At 47.9% G+C, this 26,710-nt stretch overlaps 2 protein-coding genes across 4 annotated transcripts in view; one reads left to right on the top strand and one right to left on the bottom strand.

The window, feature by feature from the left end:
- Positions 1–911: 911 nt before the first annotated feature.
- The window catches only part of LOC126982861 (uncharacterized), an 81,611-nt gene continuing 55,812 nt past the window's right edge, over positions 912–26,710 (top strand). Inside the window, exons 1-3 of one of the 2 annotated variants that reach the window (XM_050835132.1) lie at positions 912–2,901; positions 13,266–13,406; positions 17,489–17,813. In XM_050835132.1, coding sequence (XP_050691089.1) covers positions 1,134–2,318 — 1,185 coding nt within the window. In that variant the 5' untranslated portion in view covers positions 912–1,133 and the 3' untranslated portion in view covers positions 2,319–2,901; positions 13,266–13,406; positions 17,489–17,813. Of the gene's footprint in view, positions 2,902–13,265; positions 13,407–17,488; positions 17,814–26,710 lie in introns of those variants that run through there. The other variant, XM_050835133.1, reaches the window with a different exon arrangement.
- The window catches only part of LOC126982860 (relaxin receptor 2-like), a 259,491-nt gene continuing 242,963 nt past the window's right edge, over positions 10,183–26,710 (bottom strand). For both annotated transcript variants that reach the window (XM_050835130.1, XM_050835131.1), the window contains exon 22: positions 10,183–10,650. In XM_050835130.1, coding sequence (XP_050691087.1) covers positions 10,466–10,650 — 185 coding nt within the window. In that variant the 3' untranslated portion in view covers positions 10,183–10,465. The remainder of the gene's footprint in view (positions 10,651–26,710) is intronic.

The raw sequence follows: 26,710 nt of genomic DNA, 5'->3' as shown, positions 1-26,710 counted from the left end.
AGATCGGGTCTACTTAAGGCATGTATGTACAAAGGGCGAACCAAAGAAGCTCCAGCCCTTGTTCAATGGACCTTTTAGGGTGCTAGAAAAAATAAGCCCTGTAGTCCTACGACTACGTCATGTTAGAGGTGGTAAGATCAAGACAGTTCACACAAATAATGTTCAGGTCGTTCACGAGGACTCTCTTGGCTTCCATGACTCTCCTAATGTCAGGCGTGCATACCCTCTCCCTGATCAAGTAGTAGAAGTGGACCCACTCCCCATGACTTATTCCCCCGAGGAGCCGCTGCCATTGTCCTTTTCAGCTCCTTCCGAGCTCTCCTCACCGGCTCCTGTCTCCTCAGATGCTTCAGAGGCTCCCTCATTGGTTCCCTCAGCTACTTCAGAGCCCTGTGTCAGTCGCTCATTACGCTCCAATGCGGTACCCCCTTCTCTCCCCAATGTCATGGAACGCCCTCTTGAGTATCGCCAACGCCCAACGAACTGATGCCCCCTATAATTACAGATCCTGGGTGTTGCCCTCTCCTTGTCTTCCCTTGATCCCTCCTGGAGCAACCCATTCGTCCGGCCTCGTCTTCTCCCCAGTCTTTAAGATGCTGTTGACAGGACGGTACTATGTCGTCCCCGTCGTCATCAAGACGGACGACATCCAACGTCCTCTCATCAACGTGGCAAATCTAACAGCGGAAGTTTCATGGTCGATTGAACATATGAATCAATCGTTCCCTACTGTTGGTCTGCTCAGGCGCACTCTAGACTCTTTTCACATTGAGTTTGCGAAGTTATTCAAAGATCTTAACAGCTTTCTGTCGGCTATGAGTGGTAGGGATGGGAGCCCGTTTCGGACTCGCCAGAAGCGAGGGGCCGTGGATTTCCTTGGCTCGGTAGCAAACCTCCTTTTCGGTACGGACACTCCGGCACAAATATATCTGATACACGGGAAGCTCTCCCAGCTCTACACTCTGTCCACAGACGAGAGACGTCAACTTAACCTCCATCAGGAAGTCCTCAACGCCACAGTTCGGGACCTCCGTCATGTTCATTCTGCCATCTCCCGTCTAGAGTCCGCCTCGGCTTTGGCCTCAGCTATTATCCGTCAGTTCTCATTAAGAACCTTGCAAATTGAAGGGGAAATGCGTATTTTGGAGACTATCCTTCTCATTCAGTTGGCACTTAGTGACCTGAATCATGATACTCTGAATCTCAAGCTTGGCCTTCAGCAGCTGTCCCAAACGCAGGTTTCCCCTCTCCTCCTTCCAAATGATGTACTATTTCGTGTGCTCAGCAATGCGTCACTCCATTACCCAGGTTTACTTTTCCCTGCAGCACATGAATATTTAGCATTGTATAGAGATGTCTCTAGGGTTATTTCTAAAGGTACGCTTTCCTCAGGAACCCTTCACTTCTACTTACAAATCCCCATGAAAGGGGATCCCTCTGACGTGTTCGATGTGTTTAAAATGGACGCGTTGCCTTTTCATCTTGATGGCACGCCATATTTTCTGCACACCGACACGCTTTCCACTTACCTTGCGGTTTCTGAAGACCGCACTCACTATATGCTCTTAGACTCCTTGGACCGCTGTACTAAACACCACCTGCTCTATGTATGTCCCCCTGTCGCCCCTGTCTACTCGACTTCTGTCCGGCGCTGCGAGATCGCTCTCTTTCTCGATCGCCCGGACGCCCTCTCGCTGTGTTCTAAGTCTCTCCTCAGAGTCTTCCCCCCGGTCTTCATCCCGTCTCCTGCGGGGTGGGTCTTCGCTACCGATACCCCCCAGGTGGTCACCATGGTCTGCCCGGACAGCCCGGTCTCCAAATACAAGCAGACCATCAACGGGACGGGTCTCCTCAGCCTCGGTATGGGCTGTAGTGCCCACTCCGACGCCTTCAGCCTCCCTGCCTCTGCTACTATGGACGGTGACGCCCCGCTGACGGTTCATCGCGCCCCCTTCCACATCGGACGTGACGTGGTCTCATCGCTCCCGGCCAAGACTCCCCTTGGCCCCTTCCCCTCCCCGCCGCCGTCGCCCGGGTCGTCTCTGGCCCCCCCGCTGGACCTCCCTCCAGCACTTCACGCGCTCCAGGAATCCGTCTCTCCGGTCCCCGCCTTCGACCCCTTCCTCCCTTGGTGGGGGTGGCTGCTCCTCCTCGGCGTCGTCTTCGTCGCCGGTGGGGTGGCCTTCTTCAGTCTCTTCGGGTCCCGTCTCTCGCAGGACTCCTCCCCTACGATCCCGCCATCCCCGTCTTGGCCCTCCGTGGTCGTCCGCCCGGCGGAACGCTTCGTGCCACGAGGACGTGGCGTGATTTTAACGTAGGGGGGTATGTGGTGCCCCGCGGGCCGCGACACCACTCGCTCCGCTAGCTGCAGTGTCATCATCATCTCCAGCAATATTTTCCGATGACGACAGCGGTATCGACCGCTAAAGCACAACACGGACTCCGAAATATAGACATACGAAACCACAGGGTGTTCACATATGCACCGCTTGCCAACACATGCCTGTCCCCAAACGCACTGTTTACTTACCAACCTATACACAATTGCCCATTAACGCACCCGCTTATCTCTCTAAGCCAAAACACGATCAACAGCGGAACAAAATGTTATGAAAACAAAGCTGCGTCACCGCGTGACAGCTACACTAAGGATTAAAATCGAGTGTGAGCCAATCTTATTAAACATGTCGGTTAGGTAGATTATTGTATGAGCTTGATGTGAGTTTGATGTAAGACTCACACGCCTGACGTGTTACTCTCGTGATGTCTGTATGTATGTCATGCCTATATAAGAAGCATTTATTCAGGCTAGACCTCAGATCAGCCAGCACTCTGCTCGTTTGCTGTACACCCAGTTGTCCTTCCCTAGACAACATGGGCAGAACATTCATCTTTGCTACTGTGAGTATGGAGTGAAGTGTTACCATAGAGGAAAGCGTATCTAACATATCTATTGTGTTCTATTATATTAGTTTTATTTAGGATTATATTTCTGTGATACTTTATTGTGTGAGTTTTTACTCAGTATTATACCAGTAATAACGTCAGTAACCAATAGTGAAAGAAAACCTGAAGACTCATTGAGTCTCGTAAGCCAGTCGCTGGTTTAAACAATATTGTTACCCTTTGTAATATTAAGTAGTATTAAGGTAGAATAAAATACATATAAGAAAGGCGACACCGTTTCATCACCCCATTTACGAACCCCTTTAAATACTCCTAAAGTACCAGAATTTTAAGTCAAGTGTCACTAATACAAACAGTGTGTCGTCTCCCCTGTGTGCCCGGACTGCGGGTTACAACAAGTAGAAAGTCGTGTGCAGCGGGGCCGCGGGAGTGGGGGAGGCATGCAGTTAGCAAGTTCAGAAGAGCAGTCAGCGTGGAAATATCGATAGAAGATAGAAAGAGAGGCAACATCGCGGCGGAATTTAAGAGGTAGAAGACTATCAGTAGGAGGAGGAGAGCTGATGACACGAAAAGAGCCTTAGCCTCCACTCTGTGCAGAAGAGCTGTGTGGGTGGAGCCCCCACACACGTGGGATGCATACTTCATACGAGGGCGGACAAGGCCCCTGTATATGGATAGCAACTGCGCGGGGGAGAAGAACTGGCGGCCCAACCTCGAGGAAGCTAATTTAGCGAGAGAGGAGATACGAAGTTTCCAGTTGAGATTTTGAGTTAAGGATAAACCGAGGATGTTTAGTGTTGAAGAAGGTGACAGCTGAGTGTTGTCGAAGAATAGGGGATAGGTGTTTGGAAGATTGTGTCGAGTTGATAGGTGGAGAAATTGAGTTTTTGAGGCATTGAAGGACACAAGGTTCCTTCTGCCCCAATCGGAAATGGTAGCAAGGTCTGAGGTTAAGCGTTCTGCAGCCTCCAGTCTGGAGTCGTGTACTTCCTGTTGTGATGGTCTTCTATTAAAAGAAGTTGAATAATGCAGAGTGGAGTCGTCGGCGTACGAGTGGACAGGACAGTGTGTTATGGAAAGAAGATCATTGATGAATAACAGGAAGAGAATGGGTGATAGGACAGAGCCCTGTGGAACGCCACTGTTGATAGGTTTAGGGGAAGAGCAGTGACCGTCTACCACCGCAGAGATAGAACGGCCGTAAAGGAAACTGGAGATAAAGGAACAGAGAGAGGGATAGAATCCGAAAGAGGGCAGTTTAGAAAGCAAAGACTGGTGCCAGACTCTATCGAAGGCTTTCGATATGTCTAGCGCAACAGAGAAAGTTTCACCGAAACTGCTAAAAGAGGATGATCTAGAGTCAGTTTAGAGAGCAAGAAGAGGAGATCACCAGTAGAACGCCCCTTGCAGAATCCACACTGGCTATCAGATAGAAGATTAGAAGTGGAAAGGTGCTTTTGAATCTTCCGGTTAAGGATTGATTCAAAAGCTTTAGATAGACATGAAAGTAAAGCTATTGGGCGGTAGGTTGAGGGATTGGAGCGGTCACCCTTCTTAGGCACAGGCGGTACAAAGGCATACTTCCAGCAGGAAGGAAAGATAGATGTTGATAGGCAGAGACGAAAGAGTTTGACCAGGCAGGGTGTCAGCACAGAAGCACAGTTTTTAAGGACAATAGGAGGCACTCCATCAGGTCCATAAGCCTTCTGAGAGTTGAGGCCAGAGAGGGCATAGAAAACATCATTAGGAAGAATTTTAATAACAGGCATAAAGGAGTCAGAGGGAGGATGAGTAGGAGGAATATGCCCAGAATCGTTCAAGGTGGAGTTCTTACAGAAAGTTTGAGCGAAGAGTTCAGCCTTAGAGACAGATGAGACGGCAGTGCTGCCGTCAGGGTTAAGGAGAGGAGGGAAAGAGGAAGAAGTGAAATTGGAGGAGATATTTTTGGCTAGATGCCAGAAGTCATGGGAAGAATTAGAAGAAGCAAGGTGTTGACATTTTTTATTTATAAAAGAAGTTTTGGTAAGTCGGAGAATAGATTTGGCACGATTCCGGGCTGAAATGTATAGATCAAAGTTAGTGGGAGTTCAAGGCTCTGGAACCTTTTGTGAGCTCTATCTTTAATAGCACGAGAACAAGCGTGATTAAACCAAGGCTTTTTAGCATGAGGAGTAGAGAAAGTACGTGGAATGTATGCCTCCATTCCAGAGACAATCACCTCTGTGATGCGGTGAGCACACACAGAGGGGTCTCTCTCCTGGAAGCAGTAATCATTCCACGGGAAATCGGAAAGGTACATCCTCAGGTCGTCCCACTGAGCTGAAGCAAAATGCCAGAAACATCGTCTCCTCGGTGGGTCCAGAGGATGTATAGGAGCGATAGGACAGGATACAGAAATAAGGTTATGATCGGAGGAGCCCAACGGAGAGAACAGTTTGACAGAGTAAGCAGAAGGATTAGAGGTAAGGAAGAGGTCTAGAATGTTGGGCCGGTCTCCAAGACGGTCGGAATACGAGTAGGGTGCTGAACCAACTGCTCAAGGTCGTTAAGGAGAGGAAAGTTGAAGGCTTGTTCACCAGGCTGGTCAGTGAAAGAGGATGAAAGCCAAAGCTGGTGATGAACATTGAAATCTCCCAAGATGGAGATTTCAGCGAAGGGAGAGTGGGTCAAGATGCGCTCCACTTTAGAGTTCAAAGAGTCAAAGAGTTTTACATAGTTAGTAGAGTTAGGTGAGAGATAAACAGCACAGATGTATTTAGTAATAGAATGACAATGAAGTCTTAGCCAGATGGTGTAAAATTCAGAAGAGTCAAGGTCGTGGGCACGAGAGCAAGTGATGTTATTTTTTTATTTATTTTTTTTTTTTTTTTACAGCAAAGGAGACAGCTCAAGGGCACAAAAAAGTAAACATTAATAAAAAAAAGCCCGCTACTCGCTGCTCCTAAAAAGAATCCAAAGAGGTGGCCGAAAGATAAGTCAGTTTCGGGAGGAGAGGTGTCCTGATACCCTCCTCTTGAAAGAGTTCAAGTCGTAGGCAGGAGGAAATACAGATGAAGGAAGATTGTTCCAGAGTTTACCAGCGTGAGGGATGAAAGAGTGAAGATGCTGGTTAACTCTTGCATAAGGGGTTTGGACAGTATAGGGATGAGCATGAGTAGAAAGTCGAGTGCAGCGGGGCCGCGGGAGGGGGGGAGGCATGCAGTTAGCAAGTTCAGAAGAGCAGTCAGCGTGGAAATATCGATAGAAGATAGAAAGAGAGGCAACATTGCGGCGGAATTTAAGAGGTAGAAGACTATCAGTATGAGGAGGAGAGCTGATGAGACGAAGAGCCTTTGCCTCCACTCTGTCCAGAAGAGCTGTGTGAGTGGAGCCCCCCCACATGAGATGCATACTCCATACGAGGGCGGACAAGGCCCCTGTATATGGACAGCAACTGTGCAGGGGAGAAGAACTGGCGGAGACGGTACAGAACGCCCAGCCTCGAGGAAGCTGATTTAGTAAGAGATGAGATATGAAGTTTCCAGTTGAGATTTTGAGTTAAGGATAGACCGAGGATGTTTAGTGTTGAGGAAGGTGATAGCTGGGTGTTGTCAAAGAATAGGGGATAGTTGTTTGGAAGATTGTGTCGAGTGGATAGGTGGAGAAACTGTGTTTTTGAGGCGTTGAAGGACACCAGGTTCTTCTTGCCCCAATCGGAAATAATAGTAAGGTCTGAGGCTAAGCGTTCTGCAGCCTCCAGCCTTGAGTCGTTAAGTTCCTGAAGGGTGGGTCTTCTATTAAAAGAAGTTGAATAATGCAGAGTGGAATCATCGGCGTAGGAATGGATAGGACAGTTCGTTTTGGAAAGAAGATCATCAATGAACAACAGAAAAAGAGTGGGAGATAGGACAGAACCCTGTGGGACACCACTGTTAATAGATTTAGGGGAAGAACAGTGACCGTCTACCACGGCAGAAATAGAACGGTCAGAAAGGAAACTGGAGATAAGGTACAGAGAGAAGGATAGAAACCGTAGGAGGGTAGTTTAGAAAGCAAAGATTTGTGCCAGACCCTATCAAAAGCTTTTGATATGTCCAGCGCAATAGCAAAAGTTTCACCGAAACGGCTAAGAGAGGATGACCAAGAGTCAGTTAAGAAGGCTAGGAGATCACCAGTAGAACGCCCTTGCGGAACCCATACTGGCGATCAGATAGAAGGTCAGAAGTGGAAAGGTGCTTTTGAATCTTACGGTTAAGGATTGATTCAAAAGCTTTAGATAGACAAGAAAGTAAAGCAATAGGACGGTAGTTTGAGGGATTGGAGCGGTCACCCTTCTTAGGTACAGGCTGTGTGAAGGCATACTTCCAGCAAGAAGGAAAGGTAGATGTTGACAGGCAGAGGCGAAAGAGTTTGACCAGGCAGGGTGACAGCACGGAGGCACAGTTTTAAGGACAATAGGAGGCACTCCATCAGGTCCATAAGCCTTCTGAGGATTGAGGCCATAGAGGGCATAGAAAACATCATTTTGAAGAATCTTTATAACAGGCATAAAGGAGTCAGAGGGGGGATGAGTAGGAGGAATATGCCCAGAATCGTCCAGAGTGGAGTTTTTAGAAAAAGTTTGAGAGAAGAGTTCAGCCTTAGAGATAGATGAGACGGCAGTGTTGCCGTCAGGACTGAGAGTGGAGGAAAGATGAAGAAGTGAAGTTGGAGGAGATATTTTTGGCTAGATGCCAGAAGTCACGGGAAGAGTTAGAGAAAGCAAGGTTTGACATTTTCTATTAATGAAAGAATTTTGGTTAGTCGGAGAATAGATTTGGCACGATTTCGGGCAGAAATGTAAAGTTCATAATTAGCATTAGTTTGAAGGCTCTGGTATCTTTTGTGAGCTACCTCTCTATCATTGACAGCACGAGAACAAGCGTGATTAAACCAAGGCTTTTTAGCGTGAGGAGTAGAAAGAACGAGGAATGTATCCTCCATTCCAGAGACAATCACCTCTGTGATGCGCTGAGCACACACATCCTCTATCCTGGAAGCAATAATCATTCCACGGGAAATCGGAAAAGTACATCCTCAGGTCGTCCCACCGAGCTGAAGCAAAATGCCAGAAGCATCGCCTCTTCGGTGGGTCCAGAGGATGTACAGGAGCGATAGGACAGGATGCAGAAATAAGATTGTGATCTGAGGAGCCCAACGGAGAGAACAGTTTGACAGAATAAGCAGAAGGGTTTGAGGTAAGGAAGAGGTCTAGAATGTTGGGCCGATCTCCAAGACGGTCAGGAATACGTGTAGGGTGCTGGACCAACTGCTCTAGGTCGTTGAGGATAGCAAAGTTGTAGGCTTGTTCACCAGGATGGTCAGTGAAAGAGGATGAAAGCCAAAGCTGGTGGTGAACATTGAAATCTCCTAGGATGGAGATTTCAGCGAAGGGAGAGTGGGTCAAGATGTGCTCCACTTTAGAATTCAAATAGTCAAAGAATTTTACATAGTTGGTAGAGTTAGGTGAGAGATAAACAGCACAGATGTATTTAGTAATAGAATGACAGTGAAGTCTTAACCAGATGGTGGAAAATTCAGAAGAGTCAAGGTCGTGGGCACGAGCAAGTGATGTCGTTGCGCACGTAGGCGCAACATCCAGCTTTGGATTGAAATTTAGGATAGAGATAGTAGGAGGGAACAGAGTAGAGATTGCTGTCAGTAGCCTCAGAAACCTGTGTTTCGGTAAGGAAGAGAAGGTGAGGTTTAGAGGAGGAGAGATGATGTTCCACAGAATGAAAATTAGAGCGAAGACCGCGAATGTTGCAGAAATTGAGAAGAAAGAGGTTCGAGGAGTTATCAAGACACCTCTCGGGTCGGCAGCCAGAAGGGGAGTCCTCTCTGGGGGAATTTGTGGTCCCCCCCCCAGGCGGGGACTCCGAGGCATTGCTTAATTGAGCCATTTTGAATTTTGAATTTTGGAAAAAGGTGTATATGTTATGTGAATGTACTGTGGTGTGGATAAAGAGAGGATCTGTCTTTAGAGAGCATGCTGAACTACTCTCCGGTGTTGGTGAGACAATAGGGAAACGGTTAGTGAGGACATGGGAAGGGTCTTTGGAGGGCTTCAGCTCCCTTCTCAGCTCCCATATATACCTCACCGGGAGTGGCTTGCGCCCGTTCGGTAGGTGTCTTCCTACCTACTCCAGCACGTAGGGGCAACATCCAGCTTTGGATTGAAATTTAGGATAGAGATAGAGAGTAGAGGTTGCTGTCAGTAGCCTCAGAAACCTGTGTTTCTGTGAGGAAGAGAAGGTGAGGTTTGGAGGAGGAGAGATGGTGTTCCACAGAATAAAAATTAGGACGGAGACCCCGAATGTTGCAGAAATTGATAAGGAGGAGGTTCGAGGAGTTATCATGACACCTCTCAAGTCGGCAGCCAGAAGGGGAGTCCTCACTGGGGGAATTTATGGTCCCCCCCCCAGGCGGGGACTCCGAGGCAGTTATTTTTTTCGCCACGTTGAATTTTGAATTTTGAGAAAAGGTGTGTGTGTTTTGTGAATGTAGTGTGGTGTAGAAAGAGAGAGGAACTGGCTCTAGAGAGCATGCTGAACTGCTCTCTGGTGTTGATGAGACAAAAGGGAAACGGTTAGTGAGGACATGGGAAGGGTCTCTGAAGGGCTTCAGCATCCTCCTCGCTTCCCATATATCCTCACCGGGAGTAGCTCACGCCCGTTCGGTAGGTGTCTTCCTACCTACCCCTACAGTAGACTATGTCCTGTACATATACGTTCCATGGAGGATACACTGATCTTTGGGGCTTCAATAAGAGTTTCGGTCATCATAAACACGCGATTAGAAACCTCTACTTCTACTCTGTGAGTGTCTCACGCTCAACTGAATACTTTTTTTTCCAAGAAAAACAAAGACGGAAGAGGAAAACACATTTTCTTCTTATTCCTCTCTCTCTCTCTCTCTCTCTCTCTCTCTCTCTCTCTCTCTCTCTCTCTCTCTCTCTCTCTCTCGAGGACAAAAGTCAGAGAGGCTAATCTGGTCACTCACCCTTTCCGCCTTCCTTTCCTCTTGTTTATCGTTCCTTGACTTTCCTGTTTTCCTGCTCCTTCTTATCTTCCCCATTGTCGACTTATTTAAATGTCTTTTTACTTAATATGCCAGTAACCATCACGACTTTTCCTCTTCCTATTCCTTATCCTCCATACAACATGCTTAGCGTCCAGGAGGACGCAGGTTCGTGTCCCGCCAGCCGTCAGAAGTTTTTTGGTCACTCCCGAGTGGCCTAAGCCTACCATGCTGTTCTGAAGACCACTTATCAACTCAGACTCTGGATTCTCTCTCTTGCGAGAGGATTATAGATGAGCCCCATGGGGCAACATGAACCAAGCAAGATGGTGCAATATAATCAATTACCTGCGTAATAATAGGCTGAGGTCGACCATCAGGCTCCACCAAGAAAGCCAACCGGTGTCATAGGCCAAAACGTAATAAATAAATAAATAAATAAATAAAATCAGTACCTCGACCACACCACCACTACGCACTCGACCTTGACCAAATTGTCCCTGGCATCAGCACCGCCACCTCACAGTTTGGTCTCCACCTTGACCACCTCGTCACGGCCAAGCGATGCCCGCGAGACCTCCGCCACGGTGGTCTCGTCAATGGTGTGGGTCGGGGCGTTGCCGTTGAGGGCCGGCAGAAGGTCGCGGCCGTTGGTGAGCTTGAGCGTTGCGCTGCGGAAGAATGAGGTCCGGGTGGTCTCCGAGTCTGTGGGTGGAGATGAGGAGGTGATTAGAGGGTGGAGGAGAGGAGGGAGTCTGTGGGAGGTGGAGGCTAGGGAACATTGAGAGGGAAATTTGGATATGGAGAGTGGGAGGTTAGTCAGAGGAGAGAAGGAAGACCAGGGGGAGGAGAAGGACCAGCCTGGTGAACAAACCTACATGTTTTCTCTCCTCAATGATCTTGAGCAGATGGTTAAGCACCCTATAAGTATTTCCGACCACTTTGGAGACACGCCCAACATTCCTGACCTTTTCCTAACCTCTGTTATAATAGGATATCAATGTATTATTATTATTATTATTATTATTATTATTATTATTATTATTATTTAATATCACCACGAATTAGGCATACAATTGTCAGTGGAAAAATCCACGACAGATAGATCACGCCACCTTATAGGAATGTCGTCCTTCAGTGTTTTCCGTCTCAGTTTGTATACAAAGCATTTCATCAAGCTTAGAGGTCACCATGACATACGTGACCAATTGTAACTTCATTATTTTCCAATCTATAACTCGTCACTCCTTCACGAGAGTCCGACTGACACACACCTACAGTCTCTCTCGCTCAGACGCTCCTGTACATATAGGCTTAAGAATATATTCGCCTTAAAGGAAGCTGAGTCTTAATCAACGCCTTTAAACGGCCCCCGGTACACCGTTACATTAATTGGCGGCAGCGCTGTCCCATCGCGCCAGAGCCCATCGCTACCTCGTTCTCCTGCACGAGCTCCAAGCCACAAGAACTCACCATCAACTCCGGGGACAGGCGTAGAAGGAAGGAAGGAGTCACAAGCCGACTACAGGCCTACGCAGCCGACGGCGAGGGCCACAATCTCCAAGCCGCCCCACCCGCTACAAGCCAGCACTGCTACAAGCACTACAAGCCACTCCCAGCTCACACCAAGCCCTTCGCGTACGCAGAAGGCGGCACAACCCGCAGCTCCCACAAACTCCCAGCAACACAGCGGCAACAACGCCGCTGCCGGGAGCATCGGCCCAAACCTTTTCCGGCCAACAGTCAACCAGGGCAACGCGGACGTCTCCCGGTGACTGCAAGCAGTTACCTACCGTTCCTACAAGGCGCCTTCTCAAGAGGTTACACACCCAGGTCGCCATAACTACAACCGTAGCCGTCCTACGTCTGGCAGCAGTGTTCCGGCGCCCGCCCTGTCACACCCCTGCCCGTCTACCTCGTCAGCAGTTTCCAGCAGCCATTACGGGAGTCAGTCTCCACGCCGTCCCTCAACCATTCTACGCGCTCCTGCCGCGGCCAAGGTCTTCCAACACGACTCCAAGGCTCCACGTACCCCATGGGCGACGACATCCTTCGTCACCAACTCTACGTCCGCTGATTATTCTCGGTATTGTACCTATTTTCCCAAGTGCAAACTCAGCAAAGATTGCATCAGAGGCACGACTCTTTTTGCTGTGTCTCTAACACTGTTAATCAGTCGTAATTGTGAGAGTAACGATCATTCGCATACGGTGTGGATCCTTCTTGTTGTCTGTTAACGGTAAGATTTCCCTAATCTAATTTAAACTTCCTCAGTGTGCCCTTGCTCCGTTTTCTCTTCACCGCTCGGGAGAAACCCGCACTTTAAAGGCATACTCACTTAATTCTCCTACCCAACTAACCGCTGAGTTTTTTTGGGGTCATTATTTTATATAACCATAACATTATAACATTACATTATAACCTGACATTATTACCTTAACATTCTATTACGTCTACCGGCCACTTTGCTAACAATCCCTTCTTGTTTTTAGGGGTGCAGCGCAAACTTTTAACTTAAACGCGTTACGATAATAATTAAAGCTACTAAAATATGTTTATATATTGTAACTGATTTAGGCCATAGTATGAACAAAGACACTCTCGCTAAACTCGGCGACACCTTTAAACAGTTGGCCCGTCCTTCAAGTGAGGAGGAATTGGAACACGGTTCAGGCACCGATGATCTTAATGTTGTAAATTTACGTTCCGGTACTCAATATTCCTCAATCCTAGGGGAAAGGGCCCCTTCACCTACGGGTTCTACGGAATACTTAACCCCCACTCAACCGATCACGATGCCTACCAATCCACTTCACCCCCCCACCTCCACCGATTCGGGTCATTCCAACTCACGCCAGTATTCGACAGTTCTCAGGCAGCGAGTCGGATTATTCGGCGAGACAGTTCCTAGATCTATGTGAGTCTGCCATCGTAAATTCCTCCATTACGGAAGATCATGATAAAATTGCATTCATTCGGTCCCGGTTACTACCAGGCTCTCGGGTACTAAATTTGATGCAGTCCTCGGCGTTCGCTTCGGGGGACATTAGAGTAAACTATGAGATTTTAAAAAAGAATTTCATAAAAATCTTCGGAGGCGGGAGTAAACCAAGCATCGTTAGACAGATCGCACACACGGTTGAGTCCCTCCAAAAAATCCTCAACAAAGCCGATTTGGGACGCCATAACTGAGGCAAATCAGCTGGCGGTTGACTGTGTCAAAAGTCTAGAGGACGCGCAATGGCTCTCAGGGGGCGGTATGCAGAAACAACAGGTGAAGACAGTCTTCGAGTTGCTTTTTTACTTATTTCATATTTCAGAGAAGAACCGCCGTTCTGCCCTTCCCTTGACCTTCAAACCAAGCGGGAAGTTGGTTGATTTCGTCTCAGAGTTAGAAGTCAAGGTTCAAGAACACCCTCACCATCAACCCCTCGCCACAGCCGCAGCATTGCAGGCTCAAAGTAAGGCATCTCTCACCTGTAATTTCTGCAAACAATCAGGACATTCCGAGAATTCTTGCTTCGCGAAACGTAGGGACTCAACACACTCAAGACAGGGATATGATAGGAGATACAGGGGTGCCATCATTCATCACACAGGAACCCTAGGCCAAACCATCAGCGGAAGGCTGCCTTTTGCCATGTCCACGGGAATTGTTTTCATGATTCAGACAGTTGTTCTGCAATACAAAAGGCCAAGGAGGAACAGAAGAACAAGTCCTCGGCGGACAGTAAACCACACTCCTCTTCTCAGAATAAAAAGGCATGACTGCGTGACAGCCACAAGGCGTACATCCAAGTATCCCATAAGGACGATACAAATTGGGAGCAACTTGACTCAGCCATTGCCGCCTTGGAACGGACAAGCATAATTGCCCTCCCTTGCAAGGTGGGCAAAATTTCACTCACCTTAGCGGTAGACACAGGTGCGACAGTCAATATAATCTCAGACTCCGCTTACAGGCCACTGACACGACAGGTCAGAGGGGAAAATTGGCCGCTCCAAGAGAACGACCTGAATGTGGTAGGCGTGACGGGCACCACTTTGGGAATCCTAGGGCGAGTACCACTAACAGTCAGCTTACATGAAAAAGTATGTCCCTTTCGAGATTTCTTTTATGTATCTAGCAGGTTTGCCTTACCTGTGGATGGGATCTTAGGATTAAACGCCATGAAAGACTTGCACATAACCATAAACACTGAAAGCAACGCGATCGTGTATCAAGGACGACGCATACAGGGGATGGTAAATCCATCGCCTATGTCACCTGTAATCCCGCCCTCAGAGGGGGAAAATGGCCAACCATCCATGGACTCAGGGTCTGCCACCGCCCAAGTGTCACCTCTTACGGTCAAACCACACGAAAACTTGTGGCGGACGGTAACGGCAGTCGAAGAAGGTCCACAAATAGTTCCGGATCGTGTTGCAAAACTTGTTAAAATCCGGTTACCTAACGCCCCTCCAACGGGCAGTGATGTGTGTATCGACGGAGCACCACACATACACCGAGTGACGGTGGAGGTAACTCGTGACAGTCAAGGAGGGAGGTATTGCAGAGGCAATGGTAATCAACACTTCAGGATCCCCTGTATCCTTAAAACACGGTGTTAGATTATGCCAGTGTCTAGTGTATGGGAAAAATGTAGCCCCGGAACCAGCTGAATACCCTTCAGCCCAAATCGCAGGCATAACCTAGGCGTGTCAGGCTTCTCACAAACAAGACACAGCTAACTTAGAGGCATTCCTAAAAGTTGAACACTATTCCGAATTTAAGCCAACCTTAGTCCAGCTGCTGGAACATTATAGGGGGGCGCTTGCTCTACCAGGCGAGCCGCTTGGAGTTACGCAGTGTGCTGAACACCACATTAAGTTAAAACCCAATACTAATCCTGTATATATCAATGCGTACAAGCTCCCCCACAGTCAGAGGGAAGTAGTGCAGCAACTTATATCTGATATGTTAGAACAAGGTGTCATCAAAGAATCGAACTCCCCGTGGAATTCACCCTTGTTTCTGGTTCCAAAGAAAGACGGTTCTTATCGGCCTGTGATTGATTTCCGGCGTGTGAACAACGCGACCGTGGATGATCATTTTCCGCTTCCCGTTCTTAGAGATCTTCTGATGTGCCTCGGTAGAGGAAATAAAGTCTTTACGAGTCTTGATCTGGTCAGTGGCTACTGGCAACTGCCCATGGCCCCCGAGTCCCGTGAAATAACGGCTTTCAGCACACCTCATGGTCACTATGAGTGGACGAGGATGCCGTTCGGGCTCAAAGGTGCTCCCTTGATCTTCCAAAGGACAATGAACAGTATTTTTGGAGACTTGCTGGGCAACTCTGTCTATGTGTATTTAGACGACATCATCATAGCAAGTAAAGACGTGCATGCACACATGGAATCACTAAAAGCAGTCCTACACAGACTTCAAGAGGTCGGATTAAAGCTCAAGCTCACCAAATGTGAATTCTTAAAGCCTCGGATCAAGTTCTTGGGGCATGTCGTAGACGAATTCGGCATCCACACAGTGGACGACAAAGTAAAAGCCATTGCCGAGTTCCCTCACCCAACGTCTACAGACAAGGTACGGTCTTTCTTGGGTGTCGCAGGTTATTACAGGCCTTTCATAAAGGACTTCGCAGCACGCGCGAGTCCCCTCACCCATCTATTAAAGAAAGACGTACCATTTCAGTGGCTCCCAGCTCAACAAACGAGTTTTGAGGATTTAAAGAAAGCGCTTACACAGGCTCCGATCCTTGTCTTTCCAGATTTCAAGAACCCCTTTCAGCTTTGTACCGATGCTTCGGCTAGTGGACTAGGAGCCGCTCTTATGCAAACAGATAAGTCCGGCAAAAAGCATGTAATAGCGTTCGCCAGTCGAGTACTAACAGCTCCGGAAAATAACTATTCTGTTACCTACCTAGAGGCTCTTGCCATTGTGTGGGCTCTGAAGCATTTTCGAGACATAGTGATGGGGTACAAAATTGTGGTGTATACGGACCACGCGGCCATAACTGATCTTTTCAAGGGAAAAAACCTACACGGTCGTCTGGCAAGATGGTTCTTAACGATCCAAGCATACAATCCGGAGATAAAATATATCACCGGGAAAACAAATGTGGTCGCAGATGTCTTATCTCGAACTATTCCGATAGGCGCGATCACCACCCCAGAGGTCATCCACAACTTCACTTCACCTGAGCTACACACTGCTCAGCGAGACCACCCTGTGTGGAATAGGTTAATTTACGCCCTAGAGTCGGGAGACGAAACAAACCTTCCAGAATTGCCAGTTTCCTTTTTACAATTTTTCCTATCAGAGGACAACCTCCTTTGTAGGTCATGGCCAACCAAACCAGTACCTATAGAACATCTGGTCATCCCAGACAAATACGTCCCCGTGACGCTTAAGCTGGTCCATGACACACCCATTGCGGGTCACCCTGGAAGGGACAAGACACTATCTGTCACCAGACAAAAATACTACTGGCCCACATTACGGGTTGATGTAGAAAAACATGTCGCACATTGTGTTGTTTGTGCTAAGCACAAGGGGTCCGTAAAAGGGCCAGCACCTATGTTACAATACCCAGTACCAGAGACGCCATGGGATATTGTAAATATAGACTTATTACAGCTCCCCCAGAGCCAACATGGTTCGCGCTACTTATTGGTGTGCGTCGACCAGTTCTCTAGGTTTCTAGATCTAGCGCCTCTCAAGGACAAGACAACCACACGCGTGGCCCATGCCCTCGTGACTCACGTGTTGTGTCCCCATTCGTCTCCTCGAATTCTTTTGAGTGACAATGGCACCGAGTTTAGGAACACAGTATTGAGCGAAATCTGCGCTCAGTTTAACATCACGCAATCCTTCATCACAGCTTACCACCCAGCTGCTAATGGGTTGGCGGAGAGGGCTAATAGGAAAATCTTACAGGTCCTCAGGCCTATCGTGAACCATCTCCACGATAACTGGGAGGATTGGCTATCGCATATAGCCGCTTCCATAAATACGTCGGTAAACGACTCTACAGGGAAGTCTCCCTACTACATCTTATATGGGGTGGAGAAACGTCTTCCGTACGACTTCCTAACAAAACCACACCAACCTTTCTACAACATTAATAAGTACGCGCAACAGCAGATGCATATGTTTTCCAAGATACACTCAGAGGTTAGGAGTACGTTAAAAGCTACAAAGGTTGAAATGATGTGAAAACAACACAAACAGGCCGTCCCGGTAGAGTTAAAAGAGGGTGACTCAGTCATGATTAAGCAAGCGGAAAGGAGTCCGAAACTGGGGGCTAAATTCGTGGGTCCTTACCGAGTTGTTCGGAATGTCAGGGAAAATCGGTTCGAGGTTCTAGAGTCAAATAGTGGAGTCAGTCTAGAAGTTCACAGTGATCGTCTGAAAGTAATTCCCTCACCTTTGGACCTTGATATTGGTAATTCCCCCTCAGAGTCAAATGTTCAACAAGATAATCCCAACACCCATAGCTATAACTTGAGACCACGGGTTTAAATACTTCATTCCCACCACTTTCAGATCATGATGTTGCGTTTTCTGATCATCTTGTACTTCGGCTCCCTGCTTGCAACGACACCCATCCACCTGAAGCCTGGCGCCCTCACGGCACACATAGGAGAGGTCTTCCTCATAGAAGATGTGCTCCTCGTAAAATATCCATATACTTTCTTGACCAACACCACAGACACAATCAGGATAGTCTCAGAAAAAAAAACTACTCGGCATGGCAGACGCCATACGGGCAACCAAGACTAGGGAATCAAAGGCACCTTCTAGTACCAACTCTCTGAATCTTTTTTAACTACTGGAGGATAGGATTCTGTTCTTACGGGGAAAAGTTGATGAAGTACGTAGACATGGATTATAGTTTTCACTCAGTTCACTCTCGGGTAAAGAGGGGGTTGCTCAACATCGTTGGGTCCGCCTCAAAGTTCCTCTTCGGTACGGTAACCGACAAGGACGTGCGCGATTTGTGGGACCACTACACTCATGTGCTTTCCTTTGCTGCCCGAAATCGCAGGGTGATCAACGCCAATTGTCGAAAACTTGCGCGATTGCAAATTCACATTGAGGAACTGCTTGAGCAAGCAAATAAGATGGTAGAAGTTATCAACATAGTTGTCAAGCAGATCGACCAGGTGAATCAGTTTCTCCTCCTAGATCAGGCCTTGCATGTATTAGAAAACGTCATTAACTCTGTCGCAACGGCAAATCAGCAGGTTATTAGCAACATGGTTGATGCAGCGCACGGTAGAGTCACACCTGCCTTGTTCCCTCTACACGATTTGAGAACAACTGTCCATATCGGGTATCAAAATTATAGTCTCAAGCCTTTATTCAACCCAGAAATGAGTCAATATTCTTACCCCTTGATTGAGTCCAGCCTCACCCCCGATGCAATAATCATTCATGTTCCGTTTCAGACGGCGGACGTGTTTGAGGCCCACGAAATTGTCCCATTTCCCTTTTCCGCTAAGGACAGTGTGTTAGCCCTGGACACGTCCCCGTCTCTTGTCCTAATCGCGAAGGATTTCGCTCTGCATTCAACGGGTAGCTACTCACTCTTGCAATATTGCAAGGAGACGGTCTTCAGGCGCTTCTATTGCTCTGCGTCTCTTTTTGCCTTCCTACCGGTTCGGGTGGGAGTGTGCGAGATCGCCCTCACCCGGGTGAACGCGTCTGACGCTCTTTCCCTGTGCCCTTACAAGCAACTACCCCCAACACCTGTTTTCCGTAAGAACTTTCAGGGTCTGCATTATCAACGGGTTACTGGTCACTGTGCCATCGCGGAAGCATGCTATATCCGCTCCACTAACATAACAACGTACCCGTCCCGGATCCGTCTGGTTTTCACGGCCAATATTTCCCATCGAGTGTTTCCTCTGCGGTCTCTCGATAACATTCACTTCTCCAGCATCTCTTATGTGACTAATTCCCTTAATTCATTATCTTTCGCAAACGAAACATAGTTTGCAGAAACCCTGGAGGAAACGCTGCCTGAATACTTGCATCTCCCCTACTTGTACCCTGGAATTTTTGAGCCAATGTTTCTGATGTTCGTCAGTCTCGTCGTCATGTGGTACCTTATTAGGAGGAACTCTGTCCTGCACGATTATTTGGTTGTGCAGACACGGCGACAGGATGCAGGGAGGCCACTGGCAAGGTAATTTTTTTTTCTTCTAGCAAATGAAATGACAGAAAACTGGCATTCCCCTGCTCCTGTATCTTAACATTGTTCTGTGTTTCACTACTGTATATTTTTTTAGGAGCTAGATGAACGTTTCATTGTCTGTAACTATGCCAGTTGATAGCTACTTATACATGTGTCCTTATATTTAGTTTTTGAGAGATTTCTTATAATTCATGTCACACACGTTGTGTTTTACCTCTCAGTCCTTATATTATTACTACACAAATGTTCTTACATAGCCAGTGTTTTCATGTAATTGTATCATAAACAGTCTGCTTAACAAGATCCCACTATGTATGATAATGGTAACTAGACTGCTAGTTAGATTTTTGTAAATCGCGAGGTCGCGATCACTGGTAGGTGACCGAACAGTGTTATAGTAGGATATTAATGTATTATTATTATTATTTTTATTTAATATCACCACGAATTAGGCACACAATTGTCAATGGAAAAAAAACCACGACAGATAGATCACGCCACCTTATAGGAATGTCGTCCGTCAGTGTTTTCCGTCTCAGTTTGTATACAAAGCATTTCATCAAGCTTAGAGGTCACCTTGACATACGTGACCAATTGTAACTTCATTATTTTCCAATCTATAACTCGTCACTCCTTCACGAGAGTCCGACTGACACACACCTGCAGTCTCTCTCGCTCAGACGCTCCTGTACATATAGGCTTGAGAATATATTCGCCTTAAAGGAAGCTGAGTCTTAATCAACGCCTTTAAATGCCCCCCGGTACACCGTTACACCTCTAACCCTTCGGCTTAATCTGTTTAAAGGTGAACAGCGAAAACTGAGGTGATTGTCTTTGAAATGGAGGAACACATTCCATGTACTTTCTTTCGAACACGCTTGTTCTCGTGCTATCAAAGATAGAGAGGCGGCATACAAAAGTACAAGAGCCTTCGCACTCCTGCTAACCATCATCTTTAAATTTCCGTCCGAAATCGTGCTAAACATATTCTTCAACTAACAAAAACTCTGTCATCAATAAAGTGCCGCAACCTTGCTTTCTCTAATTCTTCGAGAGACTTCTGGCACCGTGTCCAAAATATCCCATCCATCTTCATTTCTTCATCTTTCCCTCTTCTTCTTAATTCATCCTGACGGCACCACCGCCGTCTCATCTATCTCTAAAACATAACTCTTTGTTCAAACTTTATCAAAACACCAATGGACGATTCTGATCATATTCCTCCTACTCATCCCCCTTCTGACTTCACTATGCCTGTTATTAAGATTCTTAAGAATGATGTTTTCTATGCCCCCTCTGGCCTCAATCATCAGAAGGACTTGATAGAGTGCCTATTATTGCTCTTAAAAACCGTGCTTCCGTTCTGACGCCCTGCCTGGTCAAACTCTTTAGTCTTTGCCTTTCAACATCTATCTTTCCTTCCTGTTGGTAGTCCGCCTACATACAGCCTGTGCCTAAGAAGGGTGACCGTTCCAATCCCCCAAAATACCGTATTATAGCATTAGTTTCCTGTCTTTCTAAAGCTTTCGAATCGATCCTTAACCGGAAGAATCATAAGCATCTATCCACTTCTGACTTTCAATCTGCTTGCAAGCATGAGTTCCGCAATGGGCGTTCGACTAGTGATCTTCTTGCATTCTTAACTGACTCCTGGTCATCGACTCATAGTTGTTTCGGTGAAACTTTTTATGTTGCCATTGACATATCAAAAACTTTAGACATAGTCTGGCACAAATCTTTGCTTTCTTAACTTCCATTCTACTGTTTCCTTTCCGGCCGTTCTATCTCTGCTGTGGTAGACGGTCAATGATTTTCCCCTAAACCTGTCATCAGTGGTGTCCAGAGGACACTGTCCTATCTCCCACTGTCTTTCTGTTATTTATGAATGATCTTCTTTCCACAACAAACTGTCCTAGCCACTCGTACGCTGATGACTCTGCTCTGCATTATTTAACTTCTGTCAACAGAAGACCCTCCCAACAGGAATTACAAGATTCCAGACTGGAGGCTGCAGAACGCTAAAATACAGACATTTCTATTATTTCTGATTGGGGTAGGATGAACCTGGTGTCCTTCAAAGCCTCAAAAACTCAATTTCTTCACCTACCACCTCAACATACTCTTCTCAACACCTATCCCCTATTCTTCGACAACACTCAGCTGTCACCTTCTTCTACACTAAACATTATTAGTCTACTCTTAACTCAAAATCTTAACTGGAAACTTCACATCTCTTCTCTTACTAAATCAGCTTCCTCGAGGTTGGGCGTTCTGTATCGTCTAAGCCAGATCCCTTCCCCATCCCAGATGCTGTCCTTATACAAGGGCCTTGTCCGCCCTCGTAAAGAGTATGGATCACACGGGGTGGGGTGGGGGTGGGGGGGGGGGGGAGCTCCACACACACACACACACAGCCCTTTCGGACAGAGTGAAATCAAAGGGCCGCTTTCACAGTCGTTTTGTTTGTTTTGATCGTAACCAATGGCGGCGATCGCCGCTATAGTATTTATACGTTAAACTGGTCGATGCGGTAGTGGCGGCTGCGGGGTTAGCCTAGCCCCGCACCTTGCCATACGCTCTCAACACTTCTCGCTTCCTCTGCAGCCGCCACTACCCCATAGGCCAGTTTCACGTGGAAAATTATAGCGTCGATCCCCGTCATTGGTAACGATCATAACAAACAAAGTGACTGTGAAAGCGGCCCTGAGACTCTTTAATTACGCCGCAATATTGCATATTTTTTTTTTCTGTTCCCGATATTTTCATGCTGACTGCTATTCTAAACTTGCTAACTGTGGTGTTTACGTGAGGCGTGTATGTGCGACCGATTGTTGGATGCGTATGAATGAGCTGTGAGCGAGACACTTGAATGAAGCGTGGCAGTAAGTGAAACAATTTCATTGGTTCATTAGTTCATTGCTTGATTTGTATTAAGAATTCACATCTTTCCTACTGATGCTTTGTAAATCAGACTGTATCCTGTCACTACATGAACAAGTCGGACCACACCTCCTCTCTTCGTTTATCTACCCTGCCATCCTGCCATGAGATAGGAACTAAACATGGCGCAGTGAGTACAGCAACCTACAGCCGCCTGTAATCTTCCCGCCATCACGTCGCAGCAGCGCGATGGAGAAGCAGCTGGAACAACTGACGGCGCTCATGACGAGGCAGATGGAGGAAGCACAGAAAAGAAAGGAGCATCTGACATCACTCTTAAAAGGATTGGCGACATCTCAAGTAAGCAGTGCTGCTGAAAATGGGGCAAATGCTACACCTGCTGGCAGAGCTGCAAAGCGCATGCAAGTGAAGCTCCCGCACACCGCGACCCCTGCACCACATCTCTTGTCCTCCACTTCCTTGAAGGAGTTTGACGCCTGGCGCCATAAGTTCGAGGGATATGTGAAGCTCACCAGGATCAACTGCTTACCCCCCGACGAGCAACGATCGGCATTACTGGCACTTCTGGACTTCGACTGGGCAAGAACGCTGAGGTTCGGGTTAACAGTGCCTGATGAAGTGGATCTCAAGACTACGCTGGACGCCATGGAAATCCACTTGCGACGCCAGTGTAACGTCATCGTCGACAGGAGAGACTTCTACTTCCGTGTTCTGGAAGGGTGGAGTCATTCGATGACTTCTTGTGCAGCCCTTGACTCTTCCTGTTATTCATCAATGATCTTCTTTCCATAACAAACTGTCCTGTCCACTCGTACGCCGACGACTCCACTCTGCATTATTCAACTTCTTTCAATAGAAGACCATCACAACAGGAAGTACACGACTCCAAACTGGAGGCTGCAGAACGCTTAACCTCAGACCTTGCTATTATTTCCGATTGGGGCAGAAGGAACCTTGTGTCCTTCAATGCCTCAAAAACTCAATTTCTCCACCTATCAACTCGACACAATCTTCCAAACACCTATCCCCTATTCTTCGACAACACTCAGCTGTCACCTTCAACACTAAACATCCTCGGTCTATCCTTAACTCAAAATCTCAACTGGAAACTTCATATCTCCTCTCTCGCTAAATCAGCTTCCTCGAGGTTGGGCGTTGTGTATCGTCTCCGCCAGTTCTTCTCCCCCGCGCAGTTGCTATCCATATACAGGGGCCTTTTCCGCCCTCGTATGGAGTATGCATCTCACGTGTGGGGGGGCTCCACCCACACAGCTCTTCTGGACAGAGTGGGGGCTAAGGCTCTTCGTCTCATCAGCTCTCCTTCTCCTACTGATAGTCTTCTACCTCTTAAATTCCGCCGCGATGTTGCCTCTCTTTCTATCTTCTATCGATATTTCCACGTTGACTGCTCTTCTGAACTTGCTAACTGCATGCCTCCCCCACTCCCGCGGCCCCGCTGCACACGACTTTCTACTCATGCTCATCCCTATACTGTCCAAACCCCTTATGCAAGAGTTAACCAGCATCTTCACTCTTTCATTCCTCACGCTGGTAAACTCTGGAACAATCTTTCTTCATCTGTATTTCCTCCTGCCTACGACTTGAACTCTTTCAAGAGGAGGGTATCAGGACACCTCTCCTCCCGAATTTGACCTTGCTTTTGGCCACCTCTTCTGATTCTTTTATGGGAGCAGCGATTAGCAGGCTTTTTTTTTTTTTTTTTTTGTGTGTGCCCTTGAGCTGCATCCTTTGTTGTAAAAAAAAAAAAAAAAACATTAAGGAGATCGCCGCCTTTTGTGACTTTTGTGAGAGATGCATGGACAACCGCTTGCGTGACAGATTGGTAGTTGGCTCCCGTGACGGAGAAGCTGTTAAACGTATGCATATGCGTTACAGAAAGCAGTGGACATATGCAGGGCTTCCAAAAACGCCCATGCAAACAGTGCCGTGCTAAAAGGTCACTTGAAGCTTACTCTTGCAAAAGTGTCAAGCTACCGCCGTGATTGCTGGTCTCGAAGCTTCGAGGCCAAACCTGGACGGTGTTTCAGATGTGGGAAAACTCGACACAGTGACCTTACAAGACTTTAGTCTTGTAAGGCGTTGGGTGAAGTGTGTTCCCATTGTGGTAAGAAGGGGTACTTTGCAACAGTGTGCCGGTCAGCCCCTCGAGCCGAAGCGAAGAAGGAAAGAAAGCAGAAGTCAGAAACGTCTCAGAAAAAAAAGTGCAATAACTATTAGCAGATGATTCCTCAACTGTGTTCATTCGCGTCCAGCGCCAAGCATTCTGGTTCCCACGACCCACCCTGCTGGGCGTACTGCTGTCGAATGGACTCCAGACTCCGGTGCAGAGACGACAGTGCTGGGGGAACACATTGCAGACTCCCTCGGCATACACAAACACATGCTACGACCTTTCGGCGACATGAACCTTCGGGCTGCAGGGCAACAACCATTGACATACCTCGGATCTTTCTCCGGCGACTTTGAGCTGGGAAACAAGCGCACCACTACCACCGTTTCTATCGTCAAGGAGGTAAGAGGTGCATTGTTGAATTGGTTTGACTCTGTTGCCCTGGGGATCCTGTTTGATAACTTCCCCACACAGATCTCAGCAGTCAATTGCGAACCAGGAGCTCCACTGGCAGGAAAAGGGGCCACGGCGTCACCCAGCGACACTCCAGGCTCACTTGGTCGTCCGCCAGTTGTTATTTCTCGGTGGACACATGCTCGTGACCCCACCCCTGCCGAGCGTGTAGAACACAAGGTAGGGCTAATCGCCGCTTTTCCTAGGGTGTTTGGCGGATCAGAAACTCTCTGGGAGATGAATGGAGGACCCATGGGGATATAACTCACCGACGACGCTCGACCCTTTGCGGTAACTGCTGCTCGGACAATACCATACAGCTGGCGGGAGAACATAAAGAAACAGCTGGACGACATGTTGGCTAAGGATGTCATTGCAGAGGTTGACTACCCAACTGCATGGTGCCAACCCGTCGTTCCAGTCGCTAAGAAGTCATCAGGGGTGAGGTCGTGTGTTGACCTAACAAGGCTCAACAAATTCGACAAACGACCCACATACCCCGTTCGCTCGCCTCATGACGCCATAGCAGCCATGGGTTTAAGAGCCAGATGGTTTACGACCATTGACAGCAAGATGGGGTATTTTCAGATCAGCATTGCGGAAGAAGACCAGGACCTCACCTGCTTTATCACCCATGGGGCGTTACAAGTTCAAGAGGGCAGTCATGGGCCTTGTTTCTTCCGGGGACGAATATAACTGCCGTGGAGACCAGGCTGTAGGAGATGTGCAGCGCACGTTGAAAATTGTTGGTGACATCTTAGCATATGATGATTCTTACAGAGAGCATCTAACCCATGTCATTTCTCTACTACAGCGGCGCGACAAGTTCGGCATAACTCTGAACGCTGAGAAGTTCAACTTTGCTGAACCAGAGGTAGACTACTGCGGCTACTGTATCTCCTGGCAAGGATACACAGTGGACGGTAAGAAGGTGAGAGCTATCTCAAGCTTTCCTCTTCCACAGAACATCACCGACCTCCGTTCCTTCTTGGGGCTTGCAAACCAATTTGGAGGCTTTTCTCCTGCTCTTGCCGCTGCCGCGCAACCCCTGAGAGACTTTCTCAAGCCTCGCAACGTTTGGTACTGAACATCTCAACACGAAGCTGCTTTTGAGGATGTAAAAAGTGTATTGGTTTCCCCGACTGTCGTGGCACACTTTGATCCAGGATTGCCTACCACACTAAAAACGGACGATTCCAGAATGCATGGTCTAGGGTTCGTCTTAAGGCAGCGCCACGGAGACGACTGGAGACTCACACAGTACGGATCAAGGTTTCTCACGGAAGCTGAGTCAAGATACGCAGTCGTGGAGCTGGAGTTAGCAGTCGTTGTGTGGGGCGTCCGAAAGTGTGGCACTTTATCTTACCGGGCTGCCTCATTTCGAACTGATAGTGGATCATCGTCACCTAGTGCCTATTCTCAACAGCAAGCTCCTCAGCAAGATCGAAAATCCAAGACTGCAGCGTATGCGTATGAAGCTGTGCGCTTACAGCTTCACGGCCCGCTGGCAGAGTGGTAAGTCTCACCTTATCCCTGATCCTCTTTCTCGTGCCCCGATTCAGGACCCATCAACAGAGGACAACGACGTGGGCGCAGAGGAGGACCCTCTACACGCCACTGTGGAGGCTGCACTACGCGCCGGAGGAAGGAACGCAGCTTGCACCTCTCCAAGACCAGACACTAGCGAAGGTGCGTGCCGCTGCCTCCCGTGACTCTGAATACGCCGCCTTGCGTGACGTCATCATCACAGGGTTCCTAGAGCATCGTAAAGACTTGGAATATATGTTGCTACCTTACTGGGGTGTGCGTAGCATGCTTGCTGTGGATGATGACCTAATTGTATACGGTGCGCGTCTCCTGATTCCTCGTAGCCTGCGACGCGAGACGCTTGAGAGGCTGCATGACGGACACCAGGGTGTGGAGCGGACGAAGAGGCGTGCCCGGCAAACCGTCTACTGGCCAGGGATCGACAGTGATATCACAAACATAGTTTCCTGTTCCATGTGCCGATCACTCTTGCCTAGCCATCAGAACGAGTCATTATGGCAAGATGACGATCCATCAAGTCGCGTCTTCGAATCAG

Source organism: Eriocheir sinensis, chromosome 52, assembly GCF_024679095.1.
Source record: "Eriocheir sinensis breed Jianghai 21 chromosome 52, ASM2467909v1, whole genome shotgun sequence".
NCBI classification, from domain to species: Eukaryota; Metazoa; Arthropoda; class Malacostraca; order Decapoda; family Varunidae; genus Eriocheir; species Eriocheir sinensis.
The sequence above is the reverse complement of the archived record's forward strand: the minus strand, read 5'-3'. Positions and strand labels throughout refer to the sequence as shown.